Genomic DNA, 12,669 nt, shown 5'->3' on the forward strand with positions numbered 1-12,669 from the left:
ACAGCTCATCTATCATGGTGACTGCAGTCACCACAAGGTTATTGCTGTCATCTGAATCCTTTAAATGGAACCAAGGGACCAAAATAAAGGTGCTAAGGAGCCGTTCTGGAGGTTGCTGGTTAAATGCCTAGAAGTATTGTGCTGTAGAACAGAGCTAGGTGGCTGACCTTCTTGTCAAGGTTTTATAAAGAACCAGGAAAGAAGGAAGTGGCCTTTCATCCCTTTGCTTTTCTAGACTTAGTTACCATTTAATCCCTTAGGGCCTTTTTCATTGAGACATATTATTATTATTATTATTATTATTATTATTATTATTATTATTATTATTATTATTAGATTTATATCCCGCCACTCCCTTGCGGCTCGTGGTGGGTAACAATATCACAAATCCCCATTAAAACAATAATAACATTGCCAATATTACTGGCATGGCAAGAACGGCAGCTCAACTCCCCCCCCCCCTCCCACTACTAGCGGGTGGAGAGGAGGTCCTGATGATGTTTTGCTTCGGGTCCAGAACCCGAGTCCCCGGGGGGGGCATAGATCTATTACCAGCCCCGGCCTCAACCATAAACCTGGCGGAAGAGCTCTGTCTTGCAGGCTCTGCGGAACGTTGAAAGATCCCGCAGGGCCCGCAGCTCTCCTGGGAGCTCATTCCACCAGGTCGGGGCCAGGACCGAAAAGGCCCTGGCCCTGGTCGATATTGGATTGATAGGAGGAGAGCTTTGCAGCAAACATACAATTTTGGACTACTACCTGGCTAACTTTGTGCTGCTGCAGATTTGCGTGAAGACAGTTAATCACTGCTGAGCATTTGTTTTAGGGTCTTTGCATGAGTACAGCTAGAAAGTCATCTGTCTGTCACTAATAGCGTAATTTTAATCTCTTTAAAGGCATACATCACACATTGCCTTTTTTGTCACAGATGCTGACATTTCCCACACTGAAGATGTGGGTGAGAAAATATCCTCTTGCGTATATTTTGAACGGAGATCTTTTTGAATCGCTCACTAAAATCTCCTCGTTTGCCTACTCATGTATTTGCTGGAACCCAAGCAAAATGTCAGCACAGGAATATTTATTTATAAACTATGTATTTGTCTATATATAGGGATACATAGCTTGAGAATACCAAGCTAAACAAGTAGCTGCTCAAGGTCAGTTAATTAAATGCCTGAGAGACACTCGTCATAATGGAAGATGTATTGGTAAAAATGAATATCCCACTCATGTGGTGTTCCCAAAATAAATTACTTGGGGCAGCATATTCCTTGTTTCCCGACATTCGTGTACCAATAGAACACTGGCAATGGCCCTAAAATCCATCTGCTTCAGCTTCCTAACGACTGCAAAAGAGTCTAGGCCTCAGATTCCAAAAATTCTGACCTTGGGGTATTCTTCCCACCCCTGAATTTCTTTTGTGGTGCTTAACATCAAGCATAGTCAATGTGAAAAGCATTTTGTAGTCTTATAACCATTTAGGTCTCTTTAATTTGTATAACGAATGCTTCCTTCATTTTCTGAACACATTTAGAGCCCAGGGGCACCTTGAAGACCAACCAAATTTTATTCAAGGCATGAGCTTTTGTGCACAAACACTTCTTCGGATACAATGTCGACGCGCACGTTGTACCTGAGGAAGTGTGCATGCACTCACCCTGAATAGAACTTTGTTGGTCTTAAAGGTGTCTAAATTTATTCTGCTGCTTCAGAACAACACAGCTACCCACTTGAATTCTTCCTTCACTTTCTGTTCCACTTGCTCAGGAATGACTTAAGATTCAAGTTGTGAAAGTGCCCTCAGTCTAGCTGAGAAGTTGAAGGTAGCTGAGCAAGGCAGAGCCCACACACTTTTGAATCAGAACCACTGCCACCATGTTGTGTTATATCCTATGATCCACATGCAGACTCTCAATAGCATCTCATTCTCTCTCCCCTCCTTCTGCATATCTCCATCTGGCTTCCAGAACTCAGCAAAGAACGGCAGAAGAGAGAGAAGGGCAGGGAAGTCTGTATTGCAGCTGATTGGTGCTTGTTCTTGCCAAGGCCCGGTTGCTGGCTGAAGGCAGCTGGTAGATTACATGCGGATTGGAGTGGTGGCCTGACTTCATCACCCCCCTGCCCTTTTGAATCTGATGTGGAGAACAGTGCTAGGTCACTCGCCTCCTCTTGTGGAAAACAATGAAAGGCAATGCTTGAGCAATGCTTCAGAGTAGAACTGCTGCACCCCCACAGCCAAACAATTAAAAAAGGGGGGGGGGACCACTCAAGTAAAAAGAATTAACATCTCTGGGAGTGGATCTGTGCTGTAATGGCTGTATTGCTTTGGCAATGAAAACAGGAAAGCAAGGCTAAAGCATATATTTAGACAATGTTATTTCCTGGAAACTATGGTCAGCTAGTACTGTCAAAAAGCAATTTGTGAATGGATGACCAGATGTGTAGCTTAATCTTAAAAAACAACCACGGGGGTCCCAAAGTTGGGGCCATCACACTGGGGCCAATGCTGTTTCTCTGTTTGGGACTTGTTTCGGAAGGAAAAAGACAGGCTGTGACTCCCAATGAGCAGTCCCGGAACTGTTGAACCCACAAGCATTCTTTAGCAGCAGACTGCAGACAAAGCCTGGGGGGGGGGTCTGTCTCACCTCAGTCCCTCTCTCTTGTGCCATATCTCTTCTCTGACTACAAGGTAGAGATCTGATAGTCATTCTGCACATTGTTAATGTTGCTGAAGTCTTACCATTGTGTAACACTATTTTTTTAACATTACGCATGACGTCATACACAATCTGCAACACTCCTCCTGCAACACTCCAGCAAAAATCACTTCGTTGTAACGCTTTTCGGGGAATCCACAAAAGTGGATTCGCTCTAAAAAAAACGCTAGACTCTTGAGAACAACCTGCAACACATTCGAAAAACATATTTACGTTCTCAATATAGCAGCAGCATGCATGTCCCCCCCTAAGCTCTCGCACCCGAACTTCCGGCGTCATGATCGCCATTTTTCCCCCAAAAGCAACGAATAAGCAATGCTTGTTCAACTGAAATCCCTCCAGAAGCAATTGTCAGTAAAGTTTCTGAGCACAATACAGCCCCCTGTTCGCCACTGCCAGAAATTTCGGCCAGAAATTGCAACCGGGGGGGGGGGGGTTAACTTTAAGAGCATGTAAACAATTAAGCGCCAGGTCCTACGCCAGCGAAAAACATCTTTCTGATACATAGGCCTCCATAGGCTGGGGCCCTTGACAACAAACATTGTTTTCTTTGCCTGTCTACCCCCCCCCCACACCTGAGGGGGAACATAGCCTTAGTTAGGGGGATATTCAGGTGTGTGCTACCCCCTTCTTTCTTCCATGCTGTAGCTTCAAACCAGCTTCTGCCACCTGATTTTAGGACTATAAGGTCTTAACCTGATCATGAATAGTAACAGCAGGTGTGATTTGAGTATCCAGGAAACTAATGAATGAGCTAAAGCTGAAAATATATGCTTAGATATGCTTAGTTCTACTTGCTTTAAAGGAAGAATACTCTAGAGCCAGTTTGGTGTAGTGGTTAGGAGTGCGGACTTCTAATCTGGCATGCCAGGTTCGATTCTGCGTTCCCCCACATGCAACCAGCTGGGTGACCTTGGGCTCGCCACAGCACTGATGATAATATCAAGGCTCTCTCAGCCTCACCCACCCCGCAGGATGTCTGTTGTGGGGAGAGGAATGGGAAGGCGACTATAAGCTGCTTTGAGCCTCCTTCGGGTAGGGAAAAGCGGCATATAAGAACCAACTCTTCTTCTTCTAATAATAATAATTTTATGTTCAAATTCTGTTTTGTGCCGCATGTTGTGTTTATAGCAGATGCTTCAAGTGATATTTTCTCAGCAACAGTTACTGACCTAAATATTACCGAAGTAAAAGAGTCATCCATCTAAAAAGGGATCACTGATAAGTTTGGGGGATGAGTCCTCAGTCCTCCCCCCGCCTGCCTTTTTCCTCTCGGGGCTTTCAGTTTCCCATTCCGAAATGCGTGCATCGATAGGAAAGCGTCCTTCCCGAGCAGATGCTTTCTCTAGCTGTGGGAAATGCAGGCCATTGGGAAGGAGATCAAGAAGTTAAAAATAGGACATTAATAATGTTTATATTTGTTTTACCCATTTAAAACGCCTAGGACATACATGCTAATGCTCTGCAACAAGAGACAATGGACAAGCTCACCCGTCCGAGTTTTCCAAGTGTCAGCCGCTGGGTTGGTTTCCAGGGGCCAAGTAGGCAGGATGGGGCACACAGCAAAGCGGCCAGGGGAGGCCTTGCTACAGTATTGGCAATGGCAGAGGCAACAAAAATATTAATTGCTGCATTTCCCTGTTCGGAAGTGAGCTCCTGGAAGCAGGCTTTGCCGTCCACAGTCGTGTCGTATTGTCGCTAGTAGCCCGCCCTGTCGTGCAGCATCACGGCCAGTCATTTGAAACACATAATATGAAACAAGAAACTAAACGAAGCAGATGAAACACAACAGATGCTACAACTCCCACATCTAGCCATTTATTTTACTTATATCCCTCTCTTTAATAAGAGAGCTCACAGTGGCTTCCTAGCCTGCCACCCAGACTCTGGCCAGATCCCGTAACCCCTGCTTGGTTTGAATCAGCGAGTTCATCAGATCCCCTCCCAACCTTTCACTGCATTTGCGGGACCCCCATTTAAGACCAGCGCCGCTAAAGCCAGCCTAACTAGTGAATTTTTTGGAAATGTTGCAAGATTTTTCTCCCACTTTTAAATAGGGCACTTATAGCTGCAGGTGGTGGTGTCCTTTTAGAAGAGGTCATTTCACTTTTTGCAGGCGGGATGGAATGCCTCTTCAACGGGGCTGCCTGTTTTTACATACGTAGGTAGCCCACCTGAAAATAAAATGTGTATGTGGTTCAGAACGGCTGGTTTTGCTCCAATGCAAAGGTATGCCGCTTTATAAAAATTCCGTATGATTCATCGAAGATTCTTTAATGGGGTGTCAGCCATATTTTAAACGTTTTGCAATGCTCCCCAAAAGATGCTGAAGGTCACTCGGATGGGTGTTCAGAGGATGAGAGTTTGGGTGCAGGGAGTGGGGACTGCAGGGTATGCTTCTTTCCACCTGGCTTTAGCTCAGGGTTAGCATTGTAAGGAAGATGCGTTACGTTGAATTTGGAGATGAATGGGCTGTACGGGCCGATTCTCTCCAGTGTGTTGTTTATAAGTCAGAGGAGGCCAGAAGCCTGTTTAGATGCTGGAGTAATGTGCTCCTGATGACACATGAGAAGATGAACCAGGTAATTCAGGAGGTAATAATAGGAGAGGTAATAGAACCAGGTAATAATAGGAGAGACTCTTCACAGCAAGTGAGCATTTGGGCATATTCGCATATGACACAGAGTGGTGGATTGAGAGAACTGGGCCGCCAAAGGGTCAGCCACATTAAGGACAGGACATCTCCTGGAAGACAAGTTCTGCCTATGTTTACCTTTGCTGAATCTAGCATGCTCTCTTCCCCTGTCTTCCCTGATGCCGTTCACATCAACCGAAGGCAACCTGAATTCTGCCATCCGTGTGAAATTCTGTATCAGCATTTCTTACGTGGACACAATTCCCTTGGAATGCTTGGCAGAATACACATGGGCTCCCTCTGCTACTTCCTTGCTGGAGGAGGAAAAAATACCCACAACTTGCGGGTGTTTTTTTTATAACAGAAAAGGGAGATTTATTTATTAATAATTCATGAGTTCTCATCGAACATGCACGAAGCAACGGTGCTATTCAATAGAGAATACTGTCATCTGTCACTGTTTTATTTGACATTTACACTTCTTTTTTTTCTTCTTCTTCTTTTTTCCCCCCCTTGGTACTGCAAAACTTTCTTGGATGGCACACTAAGATTATTTAAATGGGAAGAAACATCTCACAGAATGCACACGCTTCATCCTTTACCTGGCTGGAAGGGACTGGTTCGGGTACGTGTGCCGGTGCAGAGTCATCCTCCGTACGGCACCCGGTGACCCACTTTGAAGATGGCTAGATAATTCTAAGTGGGTTAGGAGAAGGGCTGCTTAAATAAGTGGAAGGGGAACCAGAGAAACGGTGAACGAAAGCACAATCTGTTGTAGATCGGCGTACAGATAGACTGTGGAACGAGGAGAAAACAAATAACCGTGGTTAGGAAGGAAGCAGTCACAAATGAATTGCCATTGCTGGTGCCGAATAAATATTTATAGATGGGTATCAGAGGGAGGCCCGGTGGTTATAAAATTGCAAGCATGAAGAGGGCATTTAGCACAATGACATTAGAGCGAGGAGGGCCGAGCAATTTCTTGCTAATATTAGGCCCATGGAAATCTTTCTGCTCTGTAGGTTAGTTATTATTTATAAAAATTGCAGAACCAGCTGATACATTCATAAGCTAATTATTGTGGCAGCTGGGCATGCCTGGTGCAATATGTCTGAGGCTGTGAAGTATCACAGATTTCTTGGGCCCCGCTGCGGTCTGTGTGCGCGGGCGCGCTCGACGGCTAGATCCCTTAATCTGACCAGCCGAGCAAATAGTTTTCCGAGGAAAACCGGATTAATATTTCCCTAAACAACACGAATGCGATTCACTTTCCAAACCGGGCTGCCCTAAACATGCCGTTAGCTTCTGTCCGCAGGGAGCTGCAGTGTTCTCAGGTGTCCTTGAGATGGGATGTGTGCCCGGTGACTCCCCGTGCCAGAAATTAATTTGGTTTGTTCCCGCCTGCACACATGGTCACGCCGCCGCGTCGTTCCCTCCCGAGCGTCCTGGTCAAGACCTTGCAAGTTGCCTGGCAAATTGAGCACCATCCTTGCTAAAGACAAATGGCAGGGAGAGCCCGGTCCATAATGAGGCCTGTAGTGTCAGGCTAAGTGGCTGTAATGAGTGCAGATTATAGGTACGCTTATCAATCAAAGGCAGCCAAGCCAATCCCAGTTTATAAAGAGAGACCGTAAGAGCCCTTTCTTTCTTTTTGGACTGAGCCCTCCCACCGGGCAAGCGAATTCTCAGGCAGACCGCCAGGTTCTTGCTTCTAGATCAGGGGTAGTCAGCCTGTGGTCCTCCAGATGTCCATGGACTACAATTCCCATGAGCCCCTGCCAGCGTGTGCTGGCAGGGGCTCATGGGAATTGTAGTCCATGGACATCTGGAGGACCACAGGTCGACTACCCCTGCTCTAGATCATTCAGATGTTGACTTTGAGCAGCCATAGGATTTTTATTGTTCTTAAAAAAAAGAAAAAAAGCCCCAAACCCTGCAAAATAACTGGTCTTCATGCTCTTGTTTCCCTTGGGAGGCTTTTCAGCCATACCTGCTTGAAACATTTGAACATGTTTAGCTGGATGGAGAAATAGGAGCTTATTTCCCCCCCCCACACAGATGGTTTATTTTACATTTCAAAAATTATTTCCTTTTGTACAAAGGAAACCCCTGAGAACACACTTTGGAGCCAAGAGGGGAGATTCTTCTCTCTCTCTCTTTCTCTCTCTCTCTCTCCCTCTCCCTATCATTATTAAAGAGATATGGAGGTGGGGGGGGGGCTTAAGAGACGTCTGTAGAAGTCAACCATCACCCGATTCTGTGGCTAGCCACATACCAACTAAAACACTCAATACAGATATTTATTCCAAGCAAATAATTAGATATCTTCTTTTCACCCCCCCCCACCCCTTCCTCCTTTCTCCCCACTCCCAGCTTATATTGCAAGAAAAGATCAGGTCTGCACAAATGTGGCCTCTCACTTGTAAAAACAAGGCAGTGTTGTGTTACAGATTAGTTTATAAATCCCCGGTGGCTTCACAGTTCAGTGCCTACAGCTGCTGCAGATGGGCCTAGGTTTTTGTCTCTTCGCTGTGCTGCAGCCGGCAGTTGAAGGAGAAAATGGAATGATCAGGTTATTAACATGTAGGCCGTGAGGAAGAGGCTGCACAATGAGAACAGCTGGTGTGCTGTCTTGGCTGATGCAGCGGAGATAATCAAATCTTGCCTTTTTTTGAGGGGAGCAAAGGCAGAAGACATAGCGGAGAGTTAGACAAACAGCGACATAATATTATCGGAGGCTTTTGGAGCCCTTTCCGACAGGAGCTCTTCTCGGCTCATCGGTTGGTCCGTCAAAAGCTTTTGACTGCTCTTGGGACTAGTGATGAATCTGTTGAGGTGGCTTCATATGTAGGGTTTTTTTTCCCCCCCAGGGGAGGGGACTTTAAACCTCTGGAAAAAATGAGAACACCTTCAAGGGGTCGAGGTGCTCCTTTAACGAAAGCAGAGTCCAGTAGCAACTTGAAGACCAACGAAGATTTATTCAAGGCGTGAGCTTTCGAGTGCAAGCACTCTTCGTCAGGCTAAGAACTGACCATCATGACAGTAGGAATATATAAGCAATAGTTCCTACTGTTGTTACGATGGTCAGTTCTTAGCCTGACATAGAGTGCTTGCACTCGAAAGCTCACGCCCTGAATAAATCTTTGTTGGTCTTAAAGGCGCTACTGGACTCTGGTTTTATTGTGCTGCTTCAGACCAACAGGGCTACCCATTTGAATTGATCTTTAACGAAAAGTCACTGAACTTGCTTTGTGTTGTATCTGTGGGTTCACGGAAGAGCATCAGGACTACTGGGTGTACGAACAGCTCTTCTATCGGGATCTCAGCACGAGTGCAAGTTGTAGTGAGCGACAACAAGGCCGAAGAACCCCCCAGATAACCCCAGCATATATACAGAAAGCAAACAATAGATCTTCTTGCAAGCGCTCGCAGTTGGTTCGATCGGATGAGGTTGATTTAAACCGATTGGATCCGGCAGACGGGATCCTCGCTGCTCATTGGTCAACCGTGCCTCTGCTTGGATCCTGCCTCGGACCTCAAGCCTCAGTCCTTGGCGGCTCCACATACGCAGCGCACTGGTCCCACTAGGACAAAAGCACTCTAATAGCTTATGAGTTGTTGCACATCCTGGTTAAACACTGAGCTGTGGCTTGAAGAGGATGGGCTATAAAACTGTCACGATAATTTACGTAACAAGAGTTGGAAATGCATGTTTTTACATTACATCATGATTGCTTTGAGTTTCCCCTTGTTAAAAAAAAAAACAAAACACCCCAACCACCACAAAGGGATGAGCCAGGCACAGCTGTAGAGGAGACAGATGTTTGCAGGTGCAAGAAAAGTCTCCACTTGCCAGATGTACAAGGTAAAGAAACCATTAGTGATTAGATCCAGCTGATGAGAACACGCACCTTTCGTGTACAGGCAAGGTGCTGAGGCTAAGAGAGTTTCCTGTCCATTAGCAAGTATTTTTCTCCTGCCCTCTAGCCTGCACCAGTCTGTTCTCTTAAGAGGATAGGCAATATTGATTGTTAGAAGGAAACACTGTAAAATTTACTACATGGTAATATGCCACGGAACAAATTGAAAGCCATCACGTGTTTTAGGTGGCTGGGTAGGTATGCGTTGTTTTAATCTATTGCTGACCTACCAGGCCCACGTAGCCTTTTTGTATTCTTTCTTTGTGCTTTTTTAAAAAATTGTAGTACCGAATTGTTTAGAGCAGGGGTAGTCAACCTGTGGTCCTCCAGATGGTCATGGACTACAATTCCCATGAGCCCCTGCAATGACTACCCCTGGTTTAGAGGGCTGCTCCTAAGGATTCTCTCCAGAATTTTTTTTTTTCTGACTTGCATTCTTTCTGGGTGCCAGCTTAATTTATTTATTGGCTTACAAAATTTGTATCCTGCCTTTCTGGACCTCATAAGGGCTAACAGATTAAAAATGAAACGAATCGCATCTTTAATAAATTAAATAATAAAACCACATCTTAAAAACCGTTTAGCCATCCAGAAAACACACATCATTAAAGCAGTTAAAAGCAGAGCTAAAAGACACATTGAGAAACACGATGACAGTGAAAAAAAAAACATTGGGCAGGAAGGGTGGGGAATCTGAAGAGCACCACAAGCTGTTGTATTACCCAGCAGTGCGAGGAAAGGGGTGTGTGTGTGTGTGTCATTTGGGGGGAAATGAAAGTGCTGCTTTCTCTAGCTGCATTCCTCAATTTGAGATGCTGTGCCTGGGGAAACTTGGAAGATGGTGTCTGGGCTTTAGTAGAATTGTAACCTATGTGATACTTCTGGCTTTCCCCAATTCTCAATTCTGTAACAGAAGCCACCCCAGGTATGTAATTGGAATTCAAAGAACCACCTGTAAGAAGCCCTGTTAGAACAATGGGAGCAAGAGATCACGTAGCAGTAAGCAAGTTTGCTCCAGCTCAGCACTTGTGATGTCCTGATTTCCTTCTGCAGGGCTGGCTCTGCGAGCTGCTCCGCTGGAAAGAAAACCCGAGTCCCGAAAACCGCACCCTTTGGGAAAATCTCTGCACCATTCGGCGCTTCCTGAACCTCCCCCAGCATGAGCGGGATGTGATCTACGAAGAGGAGTCCAGGCACCACCACAACGAGCGCATGCAGCACGTTGTCCAGCTCACCCCAGAGCCTGTGCAGGTTTGTCTGTTTTCAAGGGATCGTTTTGTCCGGAATGGGTTATTAAGGGGAGGAAACTTGCCCACGTCAGATATCAGCCTGACTTAGACACATGGGCTTTACAGGCCATCACTGTACGGAGGATGCTATGTCCCTCCAAGTCCAAATTTAAGTACCAGGATTGCATTGTAACACAAAACTTACAACACACACAAGGGGATTAACAAAATGGGCTGTTTTATTGTGCCATTCTCTACACACACATGCGCACACATATACACAGACTGTCCCAGATCTCACGAAAACCAAGAAAACCACACTGGCGGGTGGGCGGTGGGGTTTGCTTTGGATGCATTGTAACAAGATAAAACAATTTTTTTAATGTTGCAAGGGTAGATGACGGGAATGATGTTTGGTGGGGAGGGTAGCAGCAATGCCCTGACTGGGGATGGCCTGGATTCTTCACAGGCCCACGGTCCAGGCCAGACATTTGCCCTGTTGAAACCCGGGACAAAAAAAGGGAATGCGGATTTACCTGCATTCCCTTGCCACAGGCCAACTGTGGGCCTGAGTCATGCCAGGCCTGGGACTGCCTTGGGCCAGACCTGCTTCTATCTGGAAGCGGGAATTAGCCCCAATCCTCAACAGGCGGTGAGGCCAACCCAATCCCTCATGCAGAAACTGTCTCAGTGTCTTCTCTAGGATTCCTGGCTTCCCTTGGGAGTCAAGAATATGTTGCATAATTGTATATTCAGATGAGTCTGTATTTTTTTTTCCCCTTCAAGGAGAGCTAGGTAGCAAGATCTGAGTCCATTAAAGCCTTAGAAACCAACAAGATTTTTTTGATGTAAGCTTTCGAGGGTCAGAACTCCCTTCATACTCCTGAAAGCTTATACCCCGAAAATCATGTTGCACTCCAAGGCACTACTGGACTTGAAATGAATAGTTCTCATGCAGATCAAAATGGCTACACTCTGAAAGTACCTTAATGTAAGGTAGGACGGCATTGCTGTCCAGCGCCTCTTTTTATCCACACTTCAAGAATTGGTCAATGAATAATGTTTATAATAGTTTTCTATTTTTACAATTTAAAAATACAATTTCCAAGGTTTGTAATCATCCATGATATCAGAACAGGGATGGTGCTGGAAGCAAAACCATCCCTAAGGAGGCGCTTCTTTATGAAAATATCTGGGGGGAGAAATTGAAAAATATAGTGCTTAATAAAACAAGATATTTCGAAAAGTCAGTAGGGTGACCGTTTAATTAGTCTGTGTTTAATCTTTGATTTTCTTGCATGTCACGCTGTCATATTTGTTAAACTTTTTGTAAGTGAGAGTTGAATGTGAACGTCTGCCATGAGATGGCTGGGGGGAAAAGGAACTTTAATGGAATATATAGCTGAGCAAATGTATTTCCTCTCCTCTACTTACCTTCAAAGCGCTCATCATCAGCTGCCATTGTTATGCTCAAAAGTCTTGAAGGTGCCACTGGACTCCTGTTTAATTTTGCTGCACCAGGATTTTCTTTCCTAACCTTGGGAATTGCTCATTTCCAAAAATAAAATAAAAATTAAGTTTAAGTTGAACCTGCCAAAGAAAGCCCTGTGCAGCGGAATGTTTGGGATCTTTAAATTTGTTGCTAACAGAACAAAATTTCAGTCAAGAATTTCCAGTCCTGACAGTAGAGGCAAGTCATTCTTTCCAGAGCTGAAGTACTTTTTTTTAATGGTTGACCTTGATAATGTAGCCTACTTTGGGAATGCATTGTTGTTTTTTTGCCTAGCCTGTGTAGTTTTTTTTAGTGACACATTGCCCAGCATTGCAATGTGGTGCGTTTGTATCTTGTCAGCAAGTTACAAAGCCTTGGATTAATTATTGATTACAATCAAAATATGAAAAATGAAGAAAAATAAATGGAACCAGCTGGCAGCTACATATAGCAAAACTCTGGAGACTTTCCAACATAGCTGATACATTAGAACTGTGTGCTTGGGGGCATTACATTTAAGTTATTATCGTGCCTGTCCAGTATGTGCCCTGTTAACCTGATGGTAAATCCAGTGGCAGTCTATTCAACCAGAAAGTGATCACTGGACAGCTAGGTTCTGCTGCATAAGACTTCAGCCTTCTATTACACTGTTCTGTTACAGAAGGGCCATCCCTGG

General features: G+C 45.0%; 1 protein-coding gene across 3 annotated transcripts in view; it reads left to right on the plus strand.

Annotated features, from left to right (window-relative positions):
- The window catches only part of LOC143828385 (DNA-binding protein SATB2), a 179,914-nt gene that overhangs the window by 128,203 nt on the left and 39,042 nt on the right, over window positions 1-12,669 (plus strand). For all 3 annotated transcript variants that reach the window (XM_077318779.1, XM_077318782.1, XM_077318780.1), the window contains one exon: window positions 10,326-10,523. In XM_077318779.1, the coding sequence (XP_077174894.1) occupies window positions 10,326-10,523 (198 nt within the window). The remainder of the gene's footprint in view (window positions 1-10,325; window positions 10,524-12,669) is intronic.

This window comes from Paroedura picta, unplaced genomic scaffold (assembly GCF_049243985.1).
Source record: "Paroedura picta isolate Pp20150507F unplaced genomic scaffold, Ppicta_v3.0 Ppicta_v3_sca22, whole genome shotgun sequence".
Lineage (NCBI taxonomy): Eukaryota > Metazoa > Chordata > Lepidosauria > Squamata > Gekkonidae > Paroedura > Paroedura picta.